We start from the raw sequence: 22,293 nt of genomic DNA, 5'->3' as shown, positions 1-22,293 counted from the left end.
TCCCCAAGGGGACAAAGCATCTCCCCTGGGCTTCCCTCCATCGCCAAGTGGGGCATTCAGCTTCCAGCTTTCCCAGCAGAGCTGGTGGGAGCGGGGAAGGCTACGCCGGAGCATCCCAAGCCCGAAACTCAGGCAGTGAAAAACCACAGCAGAGGTGTTTTGTTCAGCCCAGGGTCCGAGCGGCTGCATCCGGGAGCGAGGTCACGCCGGGGCGGATGGCTATTACTTGCCCACAAAATGCCCATTTCCTATAGCGTAGCCCTATAAAAAATAAAAATATTCAGGTTTGATTTGTGATGACCTTATGTTACGTGCCTACAGACAGGTGAGCTAACTGGGTGGAGTTTTCCTCTTGACTTCGCAGGGCTTTGCGAGCTGCCCTTTAATTAATTTTAAGTGAAGTTAATTGAAACTGGGCATAGTTTGGGAGCTGGCAGTCTACCCGCCTCTCCGTTTCCCTTCCTTGCTCCGGCCAGGCTGCAGAAACACGCACGGTGCTAATGGATGGGGTGGGGAGGAGGGTTTTTTTCCATGCCTTTCCCAGGGAAGACAAGGTGCTTTGATGGTGCGGAAGGAGCCAGGCATCCTCCGAGCCTCAGCGCAAGGGTATGAACCATTGCCAGGGGCTGAGGGATGGATTTCTTCCCTTTCCAGCCACAGCATCCACTCGTGTCACGCAGGTCGAGTAGCTCTTGGCACCGTAACCCTTTGTAGGGGTGATCTCAGCAGGGAATAAATAAATGGGTGGTGGATTCCTGCCGAGCATCCTCCACGTAGGAAGAGGTCCTGGGGGTCAAGATCGAGGCATGGTGCCACCACGGCGTAGGAAAGGCTCCACAGCTGGAAAACCTCCAGCACCCACCTCCTGAGTCACGGTCGGGGCAGGGAAGGTTGTGGAGTTTGGGTCCTGCTTCTGTCGCAACCTGTTTGGGTGCCTGTAAGGTGAAGGAGAGGAGAGGATGGATGGTGCGGAGCGTTGGGAGCTCCTCGGGGTTCGGTGTTCGCAGGTTCTGGCCAAAGGGATGCTGCCGAGGAGGGTGTGGGGTGGCATTTGGTGGGTTCTTTGGAGAGCGGCCCTGGATGCTTGGGAAGAGGTGCAAGAGTGGTGGCAGGCGTTATCAGTGTGCCTGGAGATCAGCTGTCCTGGCACTGGCAACGTGCTGGCCCAGCCGTGTCCTGCCCTTTGAGGTGGGTCACAACCTGCTCCTGCTTCTTCCATCAGACATGACGGGGGGCTGAACGCTGTCCTGAACATGTCACAGGGGTTGTGCCCGTGTCCCCCAACCCTCCAGCTGACGTTTTTTGGCTTGATCTCCACTTTTCAGATCGACAAGTACCTCTACCACATGCGGCTCTCCGAGGAGACCCTCCAAGAAGTGTCCCAGCGTTTCGGGAAGGAGATGGAGAAGGGGCTGGGAGCAGAAACCAACCCTACCGCCTCGGTGAAGATGCTGCCCACCTTCGTGAGATCCACTCCGGATGGAACAGGTACCGTGAGACAGGAGATGCTCTGTCCTGGCAGGGCAGAGGGACACCGCGGTGGGGAGGTCTCAGTAGGTGCCAACACGTGCCGGGAAGGAGGGCTGGGGCCACCCATCCTCACGGTGCTGCCAACACAGGGCTGGCACCCATGGCCACCTTCACTCCTGGTCCTGCAGGGCTTCATCCTGCTTCTGCTGAGCAAGGTTTAGCGTGGCAAGAGGTCTCGTTCCCCTCACTGTGCTGGGACTAGGGGGGCTGCAACTTCTCTCAACCCAAAAATCTGCTTCCTTGAGCATCCACGTGGGAAATTGCCTTGTGCCTCCTCTCCTTGGTGCTCTGGGAAGGGGCTTTGTCGTGGTCCCTGCAGCATCGCCCCTTGCCTGCCGGCACGCAGAAACACCCAGGACCTGCTGAGTCTCCCGGTGCTCGAAGCTGGTGGAGTGGTGCTGGCTGCTGGGAGGGACAGAGAGCCTCGAGCAGCTGGAGCTGCCCCTGGCTCCACATCTGGGTTGGCAGTAGCCCTGGGGAAAGTCCCTGGGCTGGTTGGTCCTGTTGGCTGGAGTTGCTCAGACTTGGAGTTGCTCCTGTGTTGGCACCTTCAAGGAATCACAGAATCAATGAGGTTGGAAGAGCCCTCTGGGATCATCGAGTCCAACCATTGCCCTGACACCACCATGGCAACTAGACCAGGGCACTAAGTGCCATGGCCAGGCTTTTCTTAAACCCCTCCCGAGATGGTGACTCCACCACCTCCCTGGGCAGCCCGAATGGAGGTCCTTGCAAAACCTCGGTGTCAAAGACTGCTGATGGCCAGCGGGGAAGGTGGGTAAAGAGGAAAGGAGCTGATGGAAAGACCCATCTGCCCTTCCCTCCCCAGCCCCAGCTGTTTTGTCCCCGCTGTATTTTCATACCTGGCTTCTGGAGGTGAGCGGGTCCCAGCAGATGCTGGGGCTGGAGTCTCGAGTGACCTGGCCTTGGTGGGCAGCGACTGGAGTGTCCTCTCCCGAGAAGCACGCCGAGCCGGTGCGAGCCTGCCGGGTGTTTAATAGAGCGTACCCAAGAGGTAGTCATGCTCAAACAGCCAAAAAACCCCCTTGCTGCTGGCTGTCCACTCCCTTGAGGCGAGGACTGAGGTGTTGAGCTGAAGGTCTGCGTCGCTGGCCACCTCTGGGTGGGTGTTTGCTGGTGACATCTCGGTGAGGTCTGAGGGGACAAGTCCCTGGGGAGTCACAGGCATCATAGGATGGTTTGGGTTGAAGGGACCTTTGAAGGTCACCCAGTCCAACCCCAATGCCATGAGCAAGGATATCTTCACCTCGATCATGTTCCTCAGAGCCCCGTCCAACCTGACCTTGAAAGTCTCCAGGTATGGGGTGTCTCCCACCTCTCTGGGCAACCTGTGCCAGTGTCTCACCACAAAAAATTCCTCCTTATATCTAGTCTGAATCTCTCCTCTCCCAGTTTAAAATCATTCCCCCTTGTCCTGCCACTCCAGGCCCTGCTAAAAGGTCTGTCCCCATCTTACAACCCTCTTGAAGTACCGAAGCATCCCCACACCTGGCATGTGGAGCCATCCTGCTTGCTGCATCCCATGTGCTCAGGTCCCCCCCCAGGTGCACGTACCCCCCTCAGCTGGACCTGCCTGCCTGGGGATGGACCTTTCAATCTATTTAAATATTTGAGAATATTTTTAATTACTGGGATAGCCGAAATGCCACCCCATGGTGGCCCCATCCCATGGACATGGGAGCTATTGCAGCCAAAGGTACTGGGTGAGCGTGTGAGCACCCAAGAGGCAGGAGCAGAGCTCTCAGCACCCCAACCTATGTTGGGGAGAAGGTGCAATCCTCCTCGCCCTTAGAAGAGCAAACCTTGGCTTCCTTCCCCATATCCTCCTGGTTTGCAGCTTCTCCAGTGTCCTGGGTGGCATTTCTCACTCAAAGCCAGCCCAGTGTGTGGGGAAAAAGGGCACGACACGGAAAATGTTACGCCAAAGGGATGGTGGGGCAGTGACGGGGCTGCAGCTGCCCAGGGACTGGGGAGCAGGAGGTTTTCCAGCAAGTCCCATGGAGCCAAGAGCTGGGATTTCCCTGTACGGCTCCAGCTGGATCGGGGCCGTGAGCGGCATCGGCGTCTCTGCTGTTGGGTTTTGGAGGAGGCGCGGGCTGGAAGGTGGCACGTCGGGGCCGTGGGGGAGAGCCAAGGGCAGCCCGAGGTGGGGCTCGCTGCCAGCTCCCCTGGCACGTCACCTCCCGAAGCGATGGTGTGACAACGACTCGGGAAGAGCTCAACATCCAGGGGCGCGACTTTCCTTCTGCTTTTTAGGAAGCTTCTGGGCAAAGTCTGATGTTGGCCAGGCACAAAATCCTGCTCCCACCCACTTCGGGTGTCAGGGGCTGCCTCCCATCTCAACGACGGGGTGTCACACGGGCTTGGAGGCTCCACACCTTCCTCCTCCACAGCATCCCTGCCCTTCCCACCCCTCCTTGCTCTAGCGCGGGTTGTCTCCGCTGTCGGATTATGCTCCATCTAATGCGCAGCCGGCAGCTCCCCGGGATCCGGGCGGATGAGAAGCGCTTAGAGAAATACAAGGTCACATCTACGGGTCGAAGTCAAAACACAGACCCGGCTCTCCTCCTCTGCGCTCTTGGTGGCTTCGCTGTTCCCGATGCGGTGTGATAAGAGGTGGGGGGGGAAATTTCTGCTTCTGAAGTGGGATGTCTCCTAAAAGCAACTTCCCTTGCTTTGCTCGGCTCCAGCACCCACCGAAATGCCATGCGGTGAGGCGACGGGCATCCTACCGCGGGTGGGGGGGGAACGGACCCCAAAGGAGCTTTTACTTGGTTGGAAGGGACCTTAAAGCCCATCTCGTTCCACCCACCCTGCCACGGGCAGGGACTCTTTCCACCAGCCCAGGTTGCTCCCAGCCCCATCCAACCTGGCCTTGAACACTGCCAGGGAGGGGGCAGCCACAGCTTCTCTGGGCGACCTGGGCCAGGGTCTCACCCCCTCACAGCAAAGAATTTCTTCCTCATATCTCATCTCAGTCTCCCCTCTTTCAGTTTAAAACCATTCCCCCTCGTCCTGTCACTCCATGCCCTTGTAAAAAGCCCCTCTCCAGCTTTCCTGTAGCCCCTTCAGGTACTGGAAGGTGCTAGAAGGTCTCCCCGGAGCCTTCTCTTCTCCAGGCTGAACAGCCCCAACTAAACCCCTTGTTGACACAAGGATCTTCTGGTGCATCCTCCGTTAAGCCCCAGCAGCTGATATCCATGGCCTGGGGTTTTCAGGAGGATGCTGCAGGTCTTTGGTGGTCAAATCCCCTCGAAATTCAAAGGATGGTTCTTTGCAACGTCCTTTCCTTGGCCGGTGGGGTTGGTTCCTGCCCATAACCAGCTGCTTCTGCAAGAAAACCAGCTCACATGGCCCACAGTCTTGAAAGGCTTTAAAAAAAATGCCACTTTCATGCCCAGAGCCCCTCGCCCGGCGATTTCCTGCACTCCCCAGCAAGGAATCACGTTGGGGAATCACTGTGGGACGGCTCTCGCCGTGAGTTGCTCTTTGCTGGACCCAATTCTATCCAAACCAAACCTTCAGGTTAATCCTGGAGCTTTCAGTTGCTGCAAACCCCGTATTTCACACCCAGCACATCATAAGCCCCTTTGCTGCTCCCCGCTGCTAATTCGATGGAGGTGCTGATGTGAGCACTGGGGTTTTTATAGTCCCTCTTCTTCTTGAATCCTCTCAACTTGCTGAAGGGAGGCAGGGGAGGGCTGGCAAGGGCGTCCGCACGTGGGGACGGAGTGGGAATCACCGAGGTCTGCGCCTCCACCTTCTCCTGCATCTCCCCGCGGGGCAGAGCCTGGACCTGCTCCAGCTTTTCTCTTATTATTTTTTTTTATTAAGCTGATTTGAGAATTCCTATAAAATAAATCACCCTTAGGTGGTTTGCTGAGAGCAAAGCAGCCCTCGAATCGGAGCTCCGTGTTTGCCCTCGCTGTTTGGTTTGTGAGCTCAGCGCCGCAGCCTCCACCTTATCACGGGAGCCCTCATCGAAGGGAGGACCCAGGCGCGATATCGGCCGGTGGAGCCCGTCCCGCAGCCGTGTTGCTTCAGCCTGGGGGGTTTTCCCAAGGGATATTTTGCTGCCTTTTCTCCTCCTGCAAAGCCCCGGAATCCAAAAAAATCCTGGAAGGGGGATTTTGCGTCGTTAGGTTAGGTCCTGCTGCTGCTTCGTGGCGAGGGTCGGTGGGTGGCAAGTCAAGGGATGGTGGTTCCACCAAAATACTGGGTGTGCAGAGGGGGGACAGCCCTGTCCTCAGCTCCTTGACCCTTTTTTTGGGGGGGATATCTGTTCCTCCTTGGTTCCCCGTGTTATCTCCAAGGAGCTGAGCACCCTGTGAGCCTCTTGGCTTCAGCATCCCGAGCCCTGGCATATTTATCAACCCCTTGAGGTATTTTTCACGCTCTGCTAGCAAGTAGAATGGCATCTGTGCTGACAGCGAGGGAAGCAGGAGTACGGCTTGACCCCTGGTTGGTGCAGAACACGATGCCAGCGGTGCCCAGCCAGGCGTCACGTCCACCTCTGCCCGTCCGTGGCTGAGGCTAAATCCCCACCGTGGGCTTACTGGGAATGTTGGGACAGCGAGGAGCTTTGCTGAGGGTTATCCTGGTGCGTTGGCAGCATCCAGGTATTTTGAGCATCCAAGGCATGCCCTGGGGCTGGCAGTCTGCAAAATGAGCTGCCAAATTGGTCTAAACCTCATCCCTTGCAAAGGGTCAAGGCGAGGAGGAGAAATGAATCTCCAGGATTTGCTGTTCTCCAGCCCTGGAAGCGCTGAATGAGACGGTTCTTGGCTGCGCTGCCTCGCTCAGAGCTACGCCGAGGGTGTTATTGGAGGAGGGATGAGTTGATGAGTCGCAAAGCTTTGATGGGGTCTGGGTTTGGAGCGTAATGGCCCTCGCAGGGGGTGTGTGTTGCTCCAGAGATGAAGTGAGGGTTGGCCAGAGCCCGTGCAGGGACTTGGCTGAACTTCAGCTTTTGTTCAAATAATGGTGTTTCTGCCTTGGCATCTCCTCGTCCCGCTGGCTGGTTCATCTCAGGGTGTGACCTTCACCAGAGCATCGGGGCTGGTACCACCGAGAGCCAGGACCCGACCTGCCATGCATCACCCCTGGGGTGATGCGCTGAGCTTCCCCGTTCTCCATCCTGAGCACCAAGGCTGTTCAAGACCTCTGAGCCCCTCTTATTCCTCATCTTCTCATTCCCTCGGAGTGTGAGGACTTGCTTTTAATAGACCTTTCCAGAGGGACTTTATAAAGCTGCTCACAGCCCAGGCTCCAAATCCATCACTGTCTGCAGTGCCCTTGCCCCGTGTGCTTGCAGGGTCACAGAGTCACAGACTGCTTGGGGTTAGAAGGGACCTCTGGAGATCATCTAGTCCAACGCCCTGCCAAAGCAGGGTCACCTAGAGCAGGTTGCACAAGGCTTTGAGTAGCTCCAGAGAAGGATCGTCCAGCACCTCCCTGGGCAGCCTGTTCTCGTGCTCTGGCACCCTCAAAGTGAAGAAGTTTTTCCTTATATTGAGATGGAACTTCCCGTGTTTCAGTTTGTGCCCGTTGCCCCTTGTCCTGTTGCTGGGCACCACTGAGAAGAGTCTGGCCCCATCCCTTCTCAGCAAGGGTCATCAGACATTGGAAGGGGCTGCCCAGGGAGGTGGTGGAGTCACCATCTCTGGAGGGGTTTAAGAAAAGCCTGGACATGGCACTTAGTGCCCTGGTCTAGTTGCCATGGTGGTGTCAGGGCAATGGTTGGACTCGATGATCCCAGAGGGCTCTTCCAACCTCATTGATTCTGTGATTCTGTGATCCCCTTGACACCCGCCCCTAAGGTATCTGTAAGCACTGATAAGATCCCCCTCAGTCTGCTCTTCTCCAGCTGAACAGCCCCAGCTCCCTCAGCCTCTCCTCGTAGCAGAGATGCTCCAGCCCTCTGACCGTCTCTGTACCCTCCACTGGACTCTCTCCAGTAGCTCCTGGTTTCTCTTGAACTGGGGGGCCCAGAACTGCACACAGTTACTCCAGGTGTGGCCTCACCAGCGCAGTGCAGAGGCGGAGGAGAACCTCCCTCGACCTGCTGGCCACACTCTTCCTCACACACCCCAGGACACCATTGGCCCTTCCTGGCCATCAAGGAGGTCAGCTCCAGGAAAGACGCCCGCCGAGCTGCCTTTTCAGCTGGAGTCACTGGAGACGCTGCCTGGCTCGGTGTCACTCGAATACTAATAACCCACACTTTTTGTTTCAAACTCCGGCCCCTTTGTAAAAGCATCGGACGGGCACAATGCGGCCCCCGGGCGCCGTAATCTACCCGGGGGAGCCAGCGCAGCACATTTAATGCATTCAGAAATCAAACAGTGCTGAGAGAGGCCTTTCCCCCAGCCCTCTCCCCAACGCCGCTAGGTATTTAAAACAGCCAGCTTGGCGCTTTTCCCCCCCCTCCGCACCCCAGGTCTCAGTCGGGCCCAAATTCAACGAGCTGCCTTGGTGCCTGCTACGATAAAAACAAACAGGAGGCGAAACCTGCTGGGCTCAACCGTTGGGTCTTGGAGGCAGCAAGACCTGGGGCTCCTCTTGGCCAACGAAGACACATCCCAGCAATGAGTCCCCGAAGGTCTTTTGGGTTTTTTTTTTTTTCTTCCTCCCTGGTTTCCTGCTTACACCTTCCAATCTTGCCTTCGGCGAGAAGCCGCATGCCGGGAGTGCACGGGATTCCTGGGGCAGGGCAGGGGAGGTTGTCCTGGGCTGAGGCAGCCAAGCCTGAACATGAAGGTTTTTTTTCTTTCCATATATCACGTTTAGCCAAATTCTAGTCCTTCAACAGCTGGTTAGCGGGGTTTTAACCGCTTGGGCTGGAGATTTAGGAGCTTTCCCGAGCATCTTGCGTCAACAGGGTCAGGAACGGGCTCTGCCGCCGCCTTCCTTATGGAGCCTGAGGCTGGAGCTCGTCTTGCCTGGGAGCGGCGTCGGTTTGGGCGGGGGTTTGTAAGGATGGGGCCGGTGGGATCCGTCCTCCTGCCAGCAGACGGGCTCCTGGCTCAGCCACCGCCTCCGCACGCCCTACCCAGGGCATTGGGATACGTCTTAAAGATGCTGCTTTTGGTGCCCATCAGCTCTGGGGGTGCCAGGAAGGCAGAAAATCCAGCCACAGATCTAATAAAGTACAAAAAAACCAGAAACTATAATAATAAATCATGAAAAAAATATTAAAAAAGAATCCCTTGCCCTCCTTTTTGTGAGGTGGCAGGTGACTTCCTCGCCTGCTCCAGGGCTGTCCGACACGGGCACCGCTGCTGCCAAAAGGGACCCGCGGAGTTAATGGTTGTTCTTGTCTGGGCTCCCGCAGAGGATGGGGACTTCTTGGCGCTGGACCTCGGTGGCACCAATTTCCGCGTGCTGAGGGTGAAGGTGTCCGACAATGGCCTGCAGAAGGTCGAAATGGAGAACCAGATCTACGCCATCCCTGAGGAACTCATGCGAGGCAGTGGGGTGCAGGTGGGTTCAACCCTTCTCCCCCTCCATCCCTGCTCTCCTGGGCAACCTCCCCAACTGCAGGGCTTCCCCCCATGGGGGGAACCCCCCATCTTGGGGCAGTTCTGCCTGAAGGGAGGGCTGGTGTCACCCCAAGCTGTGTGATGGGGTTGGAGCAGCATCCTATTGCTGCCTTGCCCATCAGGATCTGGGTAGATCCTTGCCTTCCTTTGCCTGGAGCTATTAATTCCTGACACCAAGGATGGGTGAGGACCATGGAGGTGTCATATGGGTGACAGACCAAGCGGGCAGGGATGCAGGCGTTGCTCTGGTGCATGGTCTTGGTCAGGACAGCCGGGCGAGGGCTCACTCTTTGCCTTTTTTTCTCACAGCTCTTTGACCACATTGCCGAGTGCTTGGCCAACTTCCTGGAGAAGCTGAAAATCAAAGACAAGAAACTGCCCCTTGGCTTCACCTTCTCCTTCCCATGTCACCAGACCAAGCTGGATGAGGTGAGTGAAGGTCTCGCCTCCATGTGAGGGTTGTGGCTGAGCTTGGGAGGGGGGTGAGCTGTCCCACATCGATTTAGCTTGTGCTTATTAAAAGGCTTGTTGGGGTTGGATAGTGTGTAAGGTCTTGGTGCTCGCTGGAGCAAGTCCAGAGAAGGGCAGCAGAGCTGGTGAAGGGTCTGGAGCACAAGGAGAAGGGTCTGGAGAGCTTGTGAGGAGCAGCTGAGGGACCTGGGGGGGTTCAGCCTGGAGAAAAGGAGGCTGAGGGGAGACCTTCTCGCTCTCTACAACTACATGAAAGGAGGGTGTAGCGGGGTGGGGGTCAGGCTCTTCTCCCAGGTAACAAGTGATAGGATGAGAAGACACAGCCTCAAGTTGTGCCATGGGAGGTTCAGGTTAGATATTAGGAAAAATCTCTTCACAGGAAGGGTTATTGGGCATTGGAAGGGGCTGCCCAGGGAGGTGGTGGAGTCACCATCTCTGGAGGGGTTTAAGACAAGACTGGACATGGCACTTAGTGCCATGGTCTAGTTGCCATGGTGGTGTCAGGGCAATGATTGGACTCGATGAGCCCAGAGGGCTCTTCCAACCTCATTGATTCTGCGATGGGAGCAAAGGATGTGTCCTGGGTCTCGCAGGGGTCCTGGAGGTGATGTTTCACGTGCTGGTTGCACAGATGCCTCCACGGAAAGCGGCTTTTTCCCCTCCTCTGCAGCCAGAGCTCAAGGAAAGCGGCTGCGGCGGCGCGAGCAGCTCCAGCCGCCCGCAGCCAAAGGCAGCCCAGACGTGCCGAGCATCACATCCCCTTGTCGTGCAGCCGGCGCAGGGAGCAGGGAGGGGGGGTCACCCACCCCGGCTGCTCGCCGTGCCCCAGGCAGCTGGGACTTGGTGGCTGTCAGCTCCGCTCAGCTGCGCCGGGAGCCCGTGACCTCGCTGGGAGACTAAACGTCTCGGCGAGCGGAGCGCGGCCAAGGCACGTGGCCCCTCTCCTGCCACCCACCGCCTCTGGCTCGTGGAGAAGGGAGAGGGGAGAGGCTGGTGCTTTCCTTGCCCTTATCTCACGCGGCTTCCCCGGGTAGGACGGGAAAGGAGGGCGGCTCCATGGCGCGCCGGCGATCCAGCACGTCCTCCCCGGGGTGGGAACGTGGCGGCGGCGGCATTTTGTACCAGGGATGGAGCGAGTCGTGCTCTCTCGTGCCTGAGCGATTGGGCAGAAGTAATGAGGAAGGAGATTAACGCTTTCCTCGTAGGGGTAGCAAGGGCTGTAAAAAAAAAAAATTACAGAAGCTGAGAGAGGAAGTGTCTGTCCCTGGTGTCATCGACCCGTTTGCTTATCTCCGTGCCTCAGTTTCCCCATCTGTAAGGCAGGGTGGTGTTTGCCTCACTAAGGCATCTGGGGCTCTAGGGTTGGAGATTGCGAATGCAACCGAGTCCCTTCCCTTCCCTTCCCTTCCCTTCCCTTCCCTTCCCTTCCCTTCCCTTCCCTTCCCTTCCCTTCCCTTCCCTTCCCTTCCCTTCCCTTCCCTTCCCTTCCCCTTCCCCTTCCCCTTCCCCTTCCTGGGTGACTGCGGTGGCTCTGCTGGGTGGGGACGCACCCGGTACCTCCAGCCACGGGGGATGGCGAGACCCCCACCCCACAGCGATGGGGCAAGGAGCTCTACGTAGGCTCGGGAACAGCTTTTGCTCCAGGGCTCCATAAAACCCAGTCACGGGCACCACGTTCCCTCCCGCTGAGGAGCAACGAGCGACTCGCGTGCTGTTTCGCGGCCATAAAATTTATCTGCACGGCGACGCGGAAATGGTTGCTGATACCGCAGCTCGTGAGGTGATAGCGAGGAGGGACCGACCTGTGCGTCCCTCCAGCCCTTGCCTGGCATCAGGGAGCCCTTGAGACGCGTGGCTTGGTGGGTCCGTCCCCCGAGCGTTCCTTCTCGCTGTTTCTCCATAGAGCATCCTCGTCACGTGGACGAAGGGATTCAAATGCAGCAGCGTGGAGGGGAAAGACGTGGTGTCAATGCTGCGCAAGTCCATCAAGAAAAGAGGGGTAAGAAGTTGGGCAGGTCTGTCACCTCCTGGGGTGGTGTGATGGGAGTACGTGGTTCCCTGGGACCTCACCTTGAGTCAAGGTGATGGGACAAGAGGAAACAGCCTCAAGTTGTGCCAGGGGTGACCTCACCTTGACAGCAGAGATGCTTCAATCCATTTTGGCCACACTGACTCTATCTCTCTCCTCTCCACCATCTCAGGACTTTGACATTGACATCGTGGCCGTGGTGAACGACACTGTTGGGACCATGATGACCTGCGGCTACGACGATCATAACTGCGAAGTTGGCCTCATTGTTGGTGAGCTGCAGCAAGCGGGGGGAGAATTGGGGTCCATCTCTCCATGAACTCCAGGAGATCATGGTTCTTGGGGCCTTCAGGGTCTTTTTGGGGGAAAAAGAAAGGAGATAGCGATGTTAGAAAGCCAGCATTGCCCAATGCTTGTTTTCTTCCATCTTCACTTTGATGGTGCATTTGGCTGTTGCTAATTATGGGGAATAATTAGTGTCCCCGTGCTTGGTTCAGGTACTGGCACCAACGCCTGTTACATGGAGGAGATGAGGCACATAGACCTGGTGGAAGGGGACGAGGGTCGGATGTGCATCAACATGGAGTGGGGGGCCTTCGGTGACGACGGCGTGCTCAACGACATCCGGACGGAGTTTGACCGCGAGATAGACATGGGCTCGCTCAACCCTGGCAAACAATTGTAAGCAGATTCTTGGCTTCGCCTCAGGCTCGGGGTTTGCTCTGCATTGTCCGTCCTCCCATTGCGCTGGCGTTAGTGGGACCGAAGAGGTCGTCCTAGTTAATTAGGTCACCACGTCCTCCACCGTGCCAGCTACACCAATGGCAACAGGGGCTGTATCACAAATTTGGGTTGGTACACCCAACCCAACCACTCAACACGCGCTTCCCTCGTGAGCCTCTCACTTGAAAGCGTTGATTTCTCTGTCTTTCCCCGGCCAATGAAGTTATCTGCCAGCCAAGGCAAACACCACCACCTAATGTCCACATCCAAGTCCTACAGATCTCCCATTCCCCAGATGGGTGGGATTTGGGGGGGGGGGGTCTCTTCAAACTGACAAACCCCCTTCAGGTAGCCACAAGTTCTCCTTGCAGAGTGATGGTTATGTCAACATGGCTTTATCTTCTCAGTGATGGGATAAACTACTCTGGAAAGGGATTATCTAGATTGTATTTGGGCCTGGAAGGCTGACAAGTGTTTTTAAGGTCAACCTGTGGCCACCTCACAGCACATGCAGCCAAACAAACCCATCTTGTGCTTCCCCCATCGGCAGGTTTGAGAAGATGATCAGCGGGATGTACATGGGAGAGCTGGTCAGACTCATCCTGGTGAAGATGGCCAAGGACGGGCTCTTGTTTGGAGGAAGACTCACACCAGATCTGCTCACTACAGGCCACTTTGAGACCAGATACGTCTCTGCTATTGAGAAGTAAGTAGGATCTGGACGGTTTCCTGGGGTCCCGGCATGATACCTGTGCTGGGGGAAAACAGGACCCATCACTGGGCAAACCAGGACACTTCAGATGGCAACAGCAGGATTTCCAGGCATTAATCCTTTTTTTGTTCTTTGATGCACAGGGAGAAAGAAGGGCTGCAGAAAGCCCATGAGATCCTCACCAAGCTGGGCCTGGAGCCATCTCATGAAGACTGTGCAGCCACCCATCGCATCTGCCAGATCGTCTCCACCCGCTCGGCCAACCTGTGCGGGGCCACCCTGGCAGCCGTGCTGCGACGCATCAAGGAGAACAAGGGGGTGGACAGGCTGCGGTCCACGGTTGGCGTGGATGGCTCCGTCTACAAGAAACATCCTCAGTGAGTCCATGAGGATGGGCAAGGCTGGTGGGGAGAGAGGGTGAGAGAGCACAAATCTGTTCCTGCCAGCAGTGGAGAAAGCTTGGCACAAGCAGAACATCTCCAGATATTCCCCTGGGCACCTCCCTTTGGATACCAAAGGGGCTCCAGTCATTGACGACCCCAGAGGGTCACATCAACCATGGTCCACATCACTCAGGTCCTCTTTCCTCCTCCGTAGCTTTGCCCGGCGCCTCCATAAGACGGTGCGGAAGCTGCTGCCGGACTGCGAGATCCGTTTCGTGAGGTCAGAAGATGGAAGTGGCAAAGGGGCAGCCATGGTGACGGCGGTGGCCTACAGACTGGCCGCCCAGCACAAGGCGCGGCAGAAGATTTTGGAGCCGCTCAAGCTGAGCCACGAGCAGCTCCTGGAGGTGAAGCAAAGGATGAGGATAGAGATGGAGAACGGTCTGGGCAAGGAGACGCACGCAGAGGCGACGGTGAAAATGCTGCCCACCTACGTGTGCTCAACCCCAGATGGGACAGGTGATGTACCATGTGTAGAAGCTCCTGTATGTCCTACGTAGGGCAAAGAGCCCACACCACTGTTCCCAACACCTGCACCGCTTAGGGAAGGGCTGGGACCTTTGCCATGGCCAGTTCCTTCTTTGTGGTGGGAGTGGCACAAAGCTTTTTAACCTCCAGTATTATACTGGGAAAAGCGCTGAGCCTCCGGGACGTTCTGCACTTGACTTAACACAAAGCCTGGCTTTCACTGTGGTTTTCACCGCTGGAGGTTCCTCACCACCATTATCTTGGGTTGTGCTCCCAGTTCCGTCGGTGGCTTGGGCGTGCACCTGCCCCTTGGCTTGAAGCCCCATGATCTCCCTAAGTCTGGAGCAAACCTCTCCATCACCTTCCCACCTGCACCCACTGTTCTCCATTTCCCAGCCACCTCTTGGTTTCTGGTCCTCTCCCAGGAAGAGGCCACGTTCAGGATGCCCCTCGTCAGGATCTCTCCCCTAATGATTCTCTCTTGGGTTTCAGAAAAAGGAGATTTCCTCGCCCTGGACCTGGGAGGTACCAATTTCCGGGTGCTGCTGGTGCGCGTGAGGAACGGCATGAGGCGCGGCGTCGAGATGCACAACAAGATCTACTCCATCCCGGTGGAGATCATGCAGGGGACGGGAGAGGAGGTGAGGATGGACAGCTGGAGGCAGAAAACTGGGACTTCTTCCCTGGGGTGGCAGCAGAAATGGCAAGCAGTCGTGTTGGCTGACACGGGAGCTGGTTCTGCCTTGCTCTGCTTTCCAGGGTGCAGAACCAGGGGTGGAGAAGGCTGGTTCTCTCCTGCTTTTAGAGCAGCAAGTTCTGCCCAAGGCTCTGGAGTTTGAAATGTGCTTTAGGAAGCTGGAGACTGGTTTGTAGGTTAGAAATTGTGTTATTCCCAGACATCCCTGAGCCTCCCCGAATCCCACACACTCCACAAGGACAGATAAGCATCATCCCCTTCTCCCAGGGAGAGAAACCACAACACAAGCAGTAAGAGACATCTCCAGAGTCTTATTTGCAGATGGAAAGGGTTTTGCAAACCACTCCAGGCAGTGCTCGGGGACTGGGAGTATTTCTAGCAGACTGGGGATACTTCCCCCCACCCAGGAAGCTGGTCACCTCCCCGCTAGCCCCTCCATCCCTTCTGGGTGCAGTACGGGACCTGCAAGGTGGAGGTATCACAGGGATACAACCACATTGTCGGTGGAGAAGGGGATGAAAAAGGAGCTGGTTTGGATTTTCCCACCTTGCACGGCACAGCTGAGCAGCGTCCTGGTCTGTTCAAAGCCCCGTTGGCTTGGGAATGGATCAACATCTCCAATTGGTCAGGCAGGTTGGCATCCAGCTGAGTTTCTAGCTGTGGTGGTAACTTCTCCTTTTGGCTTTGCGCACCCAGCTTTTTGACCACATCGTCCACTGCATCTCTGACTTCCTGGAATACATGGGAATGAAGGGCGTGTCGCTCCCGCTCGGATTCACCTTCTCCTTCCCTTGCCAGCAGACCAACCTGGATGAGGTAACCCCAACCCACCTGGTAGCACACATGTCCGGTCCCCAGGGCTGGCTGAAAAGCCAAAGCACACACTGGAAACTCTACGTACCAGCGTCAATGACCATGTGGCAGGTCAGGTAGAGCCCCAAGAGAGGGGAGGGCAGGAGCTCGGAGCTGTTGGTGCTTCTGAAAAGCCCCTTTGCTGCATCAAAGCAAACGCAGATCCCTTGAGATCTTGAGACGACCCAGTTCAGGCATGTCCACACGTGAGGATCTGACCTCCACGTGCTGGGCAGTGCCCACCAAGAGCTGGTGGACGTGGGGTTGGTGTCCCTCCTGTTCATCAGCCTGGGTGGTTTACCGTGGGGTGTTTCCACAACAGGGGATTCTCCTGAAGTGGACAAAAGGTTTCAAGGCGACCGGTTGTGAAGGAGAAGATGTGGTGAACCTGCTGAAGGAGGCAATTCACAGGAGAGAGGTGAGCATCCACGGAGCTGTGAGAAGCCGGCTGCTTGCTCCCACATCCCAGCTTCTTTGGCATCTTTAATTGGCCTGTGAAGCAAATTAATGGGCTGAGCACCGGGCTAATGAGTGTCTGAATTTTAACAGCCACCTTTAGTCATCACTGGAGGTTGGATTTTCAGACCCCGGAGCTAAGAGCTGGCTTCTGGCCAGGGTTGGAGCAGACTTGTCTCGCCGTGAGTTTGGGAGACATCACGCTCGTTTCCTCGGTGCAGACCACCCAAAGCTCCTGCCCTGGGGGGCATTTTGGGCAGGGCTGTCCCAGCTCCTCAGCCTCTTGCTGGAGGTGTCTTGAGGTTTGAGCATCCACTTGCAGACACGTGGGGCTGCAGGAGGTCCGTGTGGGTGCCTGGAGGACTCCCATGCTCAGGAGACAGGTCCTTTCGCTGTCGTAGCAAGCCGTGTCCTCCAGCAGTAACCCATGCAACCCCATCCCTCTGCAGGAATTCGACCTGGACGTGGTCGCGGTGGTAAACGACACGGTTGGCACCATGATGACCTGCGGGTATGAAGATCCGTATTGTGAAGTTGGGCTGATAGTCGGTGAGGACTGAAACTTTCTTATGGAGTTCCTCTGCCCACGATCCCAAACCCATCCCCGTGGGGTGCTCCTGGCACCAGGTGTCTGAGGGGTCTTCTCTTGCGTACGCACCCCACTTCTCCAACAGCCGTGTTGAAAGATGCTTTTCTCTCTCTGCAGGCACAGGCAGCAACGCCTGTTACATGGAGGAGATGAGGAACGTGGAGCTGGTGGAAGGGGAGGAGGGCAGGATGTGCGTCAACATGGAGTGGGGGGCGTTTGGTGACAACGGGTGCTTGGATGACATCCGGACGGAATTTGACTTGGCAGTGGATGAGCTGTCTCTCAACCCTGGGAAGCAAAGGTGTGTGGTGGCTTTGGGGGGCTGGTAAGGGACCCCAATGAGGCTGGGTGTCCAGTGGTGCCCCACCAGCATCTTGGTGGAGCATCAGGGGATGATGAGCGGGGCAGAGTCTGGCTTTGAGATGCACCGGTGTGTCCCGTGTCCCCTGCCCGCAGGGTGGGGACAGCGCTGCTCCAGGGTGTCAGGCCAGGGGGTTGGGTCGAAGGCACCTGGCAGAGCTGGGATCCCGATCCAGACGCACTGTCCCTTCTCATCCTGACTTCCAGCCTTGCCCTCTCCTCACCAGGTTTGAGAAGATGATCAGCGGGATGTACCTGGGGGAGATTGTCCGGAACATCCTGATGGATCTCACCAAGCGTGGGCTGCTCTTCCGGGGACGGATCTCCGAGAGGCTGAAGACCAGAGGGATCTTTGAGACCAAGTTCCTGTCCCAGATAGAAAGGTGAGGTCCAAGAGCCGGGGTGAGCACCAACTCTGGCCTTACAGCTGCAGATCAGAGCAGAGATGTAGTTTGGGGAATGCGTTTCCAGGGCTTGTGGGAGAAGTCCCAGAGCTACCATCCATGTCCGAAAGCTGAGGTTAGAGGGGAGCTGTGGAGTCCCTCCAGTCAGTGTCCCCCAAGCCACGAGTCCCTGGGCTCTGCAGGACGTAGATAAGAAAGGGGCAGCCACACATTCAAGCTGCTCCATCTCCTAACGCTGCCTGGCCCTCGTGTCCTCCCCAGCGACTGCCTGGCCCTGCTCCAGGTCCGCTCCATCCTCCAGCATCTCGGCCTGGAGACCACGTGTGACGACAGCATCATCGTGAAGGAGGTGTGCACGGTGGTGGCCCGGCGGGCGGCTCAGCTCTGCGGGGCCGGCATGGCAGCCGTGGTGGACAAGATTCGGGAGAACCGTGGGCTGGACTTCCTCAAGGTCACGGTCGGCGTGGATGGGACGCTCTACAAGCTGCACCCTCAGTGAGTTGCTTAGCGGTGTGCGGTTGTTCTCCAAGGGGGCTCATGCTGGTGCATCTGCCCATCTTGGGCAGATGGGGTGCTGAGTGAGAGCCGGTGTGGAAAGCTTCATGGGGTAGTTGGAGAGGAGAGGAGGTATTTTTAGGGTCTCAAGGGTTTCCAGTAGCTCGCTGACCTAAACTCTGCCAAGGCACAGCAAGAACCAGCTGCTCCCTAAAGGATGGGGCACCAAGACAGGGACCACAGCAGGGACCTCGCACCAGCCAGGACCCAGTCCCACAGTACCTGAGGCCAGGTTGACCAAGAGATGGTGACCAGGTTCAACCAGGAGTCCAGATCATCAGGCAAAGCCATGGGGGTGAAGCAGGTCTAAACCAAGAAGTCAAGTCCATGAGCTGGTTCAAGAAGGCCCATGGCCAAGCAGAGATAAGACTGTGCCTGAGCTGAAGGCTGGCACTCCTAGGACAATGCTGCTCAGACAAGGACTAAAGGCACAGGGCTGAGCTTAAACAGGGCTCAGGGGCCCATGGGGAGAGGGAGGGCTCTGAAGTTTCCCCAGGGGAGGCTCCTCAGGGCTATTAAGGTTTATTGGTCCTCTCAGGGCTTGGTGGGACTAGAGAAGGGGCCAGATTTGGTCCTGAGTGCAGGGAGAGAATTTCTTCTCAGCAAGGGTCATTAGCCATTGGAAGGGGCTGCCCAGGGAGGTGGTGGAGTCACCATCTCTGGAGGGGTTTAAGACAAGACTGGACATGGCACTTAGTGCCCTGGTCTAGTTGCCATGGTGGTGTCAGGGCAATGGTTGGACTCGATGAGCCCAGAGGGCTCTTCCAACCTGACTGATTCTGTGATTCTGTGAGAGGCTGAGTATGTTGTGCCAACTATGGACTTACGCTTTCCAATACCTCCTGCCTGGCAGCTCTCTCTCTCTCTCTCCACCCATTTTCCTCCTCGGTGCCTGTAGCTCTGGTGGAGATGCTGTCGAAGGCAGCTGTGCAGATAGGTGTGAAGCGGTTTGTTCCCTGTGGGGCTGAAACCTTCAGCCCAAGGCAAGTGAAATCAACGTCTCTTCCTCCCCCTCCCTTCCCTGTGCCCTGCAGCTTCTCCACCGTCATGCACGAAACGGTGAAGCAGTTGTCTCCGAACTGCGAAGTGACCTTCCTCCAGTCGGAAGACGGCAGCGGCAAGGGCGCAGCGCTCATCACGGCGGTGGCCTGCCGGATCCGGGACGCCGGCCAGCGATAGGAGGAAGGAGGTTTGCCCAAGAGCTTGGTTTCAGCAAAACAGGACGTTTCCCCACCCCATCCCTCCCTCCCTCTGTACACACACACACACACGTGGCCTCCCCTTGCAAGCAGACTCTTAGCTTTACTTGTTCTCTTGAGATACCACCAGTGGGCCTGGAGATGCTGTGTGCTTTGTGTAAAGAGTTGTCTTAGGAGTTTTCTTGCATGCCATAAAAACCGCGTTCTCAAGTAAAGCTAAAAGCGTCTTTCGGCTGTCTACCTACACCTCCAGTTAGAGCCGGACCTGTTCCGCTCGCAGCCTCCGTCAAACACCAGCTCTCCTTCCCCACGTCTCCTAACCACTCTCCCTACCAGCGAAAAGGATGATGCTAGAATAATTAACACTGCATTGTCACTTTACAGTAACCGGTACCTATTTATCTGTGTCGGAGTCGTAGCGTGTCCGTGCTGTAGAAAGCAAACCTCTAAGATTGGGCTAAAGACCTCCACTAGTCTTTTACCCTGATCAAGGCTGTATTATTTCCATGAAAGTCATGGTAACTCTTTAAAGCACAGGGTGCAGAATTCCACCCGGCGTGGGCCGAGTCTGCACTGAGAGATACCAAGTATCTCCGTTGGTGAGCAATATTAAAGAACCTGCTGGAGCCCAGTTAGAGGCGCCCCTTTAACTGCTCCAGCAGAGCATGTGCCTGGAAATAATGGGGGGACTCAGGGTCTAATCCCATTTCCCGACCTAAATAGAGCGTAGGAACGTGGCGTGTACGTACGGTTGTGTTACACCCCCTTGCAAACCACTAGCGCCCTTCCCTGGTGCACCTGCGGGTCCGAGGAACCCCCACGCGACGGGGCGGTCTCTTTCCCTGCAAATACATCCCCCAAACGTCGTGGTCGTGTGTCCACCCTTGGTGTGGTGAGTTCGGTTTGCTTTTTTTTTTGTCTGTGAAATTAGTTCTGCGTCTGCAGCCTTGTAGGTGACACTTGGATTTATGCACTGTATATTTATGTTTCAAGAGATCTCACCTCTTTTTATGTACATAGTCTGGGGGGGGGTTGTGTTATATTGCGTAGTTTTGACTTCACCTTTTAATGTCACTTAAGAAGGGTACAGAGTACTTATTTTTTTTTTTTCTTGTGTTATTTTTTTAATTTAAAATTTTCTTGGGGTAAACTGGAGAGAGAGAGACTCACATTCCTGAGGACGGTCGTACAAGAGGTTTGGGCATTCTGAATTTATCACCAGAAGGAAAAGGGAAAGCAGAAAGCCAGGGATGCGATGCCCAGGGAGCAGCGAGGTGAAGCTTTCAGGATTAGGCTGAGTTTTATAACCTAAGGAGAGGTTTGATTTTATCCCCCTTGCCCTCCCCAGCCTGCTTCGCTCGGGAAAGTCACATCGCTTCCTAGTGTGGCGCGTGGTGAAGTAACCCAGGGCTCTGCGGGGACTCAGGGCTGAGCCCCACATCCCTCACGCCACGGTCCCGCTCCAACACTCGGCCCTGGCACGCGTGGGCTCGCGGCGAGGCGCCAGCAAAGGCGATCTCGACTTGTTTGATTAATTTATTAGCAGTAATTGGTGTCACCTCATTTCCCTTGGGCACCCTCAGGGCTGTGGGCGAGCGGTGCCAGGGACGCGGGCGCCCGGAGCGTCGCTTTGAGTGCCGGCGGGGGGAAGCGGCGATTCGTTTTTGCCAACAGGTAAAGCCTCCGGATGAAATAAATGCTGCAGTTCTCTGCCTGGGGGAGCAGAGGCAGACAGAGAGGGGGGTGGGTGTGTTTCTGTAAATATTTAGCAGAAGATAATGAAATTCCAGCGATGTACAAAAAATAATAATTCCCGAACCGACCTTCAGTTGGGAGGATAGAGTTTTTGACTATTTTTATGTATATTTTTATACTGCTTGGGGTAACCTCATTACCAAAAAATCTCTCTTCTAGGGTGGGGGTCAAGTTCAGTAGCACAATTTTCAAGCAAAATTACTCTTTGGGCATTTTAAATGCTTATTTTTTTTTATAAGCCTCAAGAAAATGATAACAAGTGTGTAGAAATGATGTAAGAAACCAAGTTTAGTGGAAGTTTTAGAAGATGTTAAATAAATTTGTGAAAGATGATACGGAAATCCTCTAATACGGTACCAAGCAGTTGCGTGTGATTCTTTCCTCAGCAGACCAGCGTTTTGCCTACTGAAAAATCGAAAGAGAAACGTTTTTTAACCTGCTGCACCGTGCAGAAGGTTGGTTTAGTGGTTGTATTTTTAAACTCTTATCCAGCTGTACCCCCTTTTGGAATAACGTAGTGTTTTCATCAGTTAGGGAGCTAAATTTTATACAACTGTAGTTTCGGGGAGGGGGGGAAGAGTGGGAAAGATGGGGACTATGGGGCAGCCCTGCTTTTGTAGTTGATTCAGGCTCCAGTTTAGTAAATTGTTGGGGTGGGTGATGAAAAGGGTGAGAAGAAAAGGTGGGTAGTCGAGTAGCTGGTTAGTAAGGACGGGTGGAGGAGGAAGGGTTTGTGGCTGGGCTTGCTCAGAGGGACACCCACCTGGATACCCACGAGGCGCCCGTAATGCTCGAAAGCTTTTGCTTCCCCTTGGCTTTGGCTCAGAATAAAGCAGGGTCTGAAGTGTTCCCGGGTAAAAAGCAATACTTGAAGCGTTACAAGACACCCGTGTTAACCTGTGACCGCAGAAACGCCCTCGGCCGTGGCCGTAAGAAGGTTTTTATGAAACTCTTTGAGAAGTTTGTGTTTGTCTCAAAAGGGACGAGCAGCAGAGATGTCGGCTGTACGGTCTGATTGTAACTTCAGTGGGACTGTAACCTCACACCGAAATGGTGCCATGGGATGTTATGTGAATGTGTTTAAAATGAAGAAGGGAAGATTAAATTGTAACTATTGATATGAAGGGAAGATCAAATTATTCTATGTAGGGAGAGATGGACAGGCTGCTCAACTTGCCTTGCCCAGTCTGTCTCTTTCCTCCAGTGAGAAGCGCTGCTTTGTGGATATGGGATGGCTTTTGTTTTGCTCAGTTGTTCCCATTAGGATGCATTTTCTTTGCACTCTTGGTGTTGTGCTGGCACGTTCTCTGGCCATGCAGGCAGCAGGAGAACAGGGTCTTCCACTGCGTCAACTACAACGCTGGAGACACTGACCTTTCCTCCCTGGCAATTCTCTCCTCGTTGGTATTTTGGACAGGATTTTATTGCTACTGCTTTTTTTTTAAAAAAAAATATATATACATACACAGAAGTAGCAAATATTGAGCC

General features: G+C 55.6%; 1 protein-coding gene across 1 annotated transcript; it reads left to right on the top strand.

The window, feature by feature from the left end:
• Window positions 1–1,402: 1,402 nt before the first annotated feature.
• Window positions 1,403–19,167, top strand: LOC137675317 (hexokinase-2). Its single transcript, XM_068421341.1, has 17 exons — window positions 1,403–1,488; window positions 8,885–9,033; window positions 9,402–9,521; window positions 11,467–11,562; window positions 11,765–11,864; window positions 12,090–12,273; window positions 12,866–13,021; window positions 13,171–13,404; window positions 13,625–13,929; window positions 14,431–14,579; window positions 15,332–15,451; window positions 15,810–15,905; window positions 16,393–16,492; window positions 16,650–16,833; window positions 17,120–17,275; window positions 17,558–17,791; window positions 18,886–19,167. The coding sequence occupies exons 1-17, from the start codon at window positions 1,449–1,451 to the stop codon at window positions 19,028–19,030; spliced, it is 2,568 nt and encodes an 855-aa protein (XP_068277442.1). The 5' UTR covers window positions 1,403–1,448; the 3' UTR covers window positions 19,031–19,167.
• The last annotated feature ends 3,126 nt before the right edge of the window (window positions 19,168–22,293 follow it).

This window comes from Nyctibius grandis, chromosome 33 (assembly GCF_013368605.1).
Source record: "Nyctibius grandis isolate bNycGra1 chromosome 33, bNycGra1.pri, whole genome shotgun sequence".
Lineage (NCBI taxonomy): Eukaryota > Metazoa > Chordata > Aves > Nyctibiiformes > Nyctibiidae > Nyctibius > Nyctibius grandis.
The sequence above is the reverse complement of the archived record's forward strand: the minus strand, read 5'-3'. Positions and strand labels throughout refer to the sequence as shown.

What these genes read in the sequence shown, in the direction of transcription:
- LOC137675317 (XM_068421341.1), top strand. Translation starts at nt 1,449, where the DNA reads ATGCTGCCCACCTTCGTGAGATCCACTCCGGATGGAACAG. An exon ending in TACGTCTCTGCTATTGAGAA is followed by an intron (nt 13,022 to 13,170) that starts GTAAGTAGGATC and finishes TTTGATGCACAG; the next exon opens with GGAGAAAGAAGGGCTGCAGA. An exon ending in AGGCAATTCACAGGAGAGAG is followed by an intron (nt 15,906 to 16,392) that starts GTGAGCATCCAC and finishes ATCCCTCTGCAG; the next exon opens with GAATTCGACCTGGACGTGGT.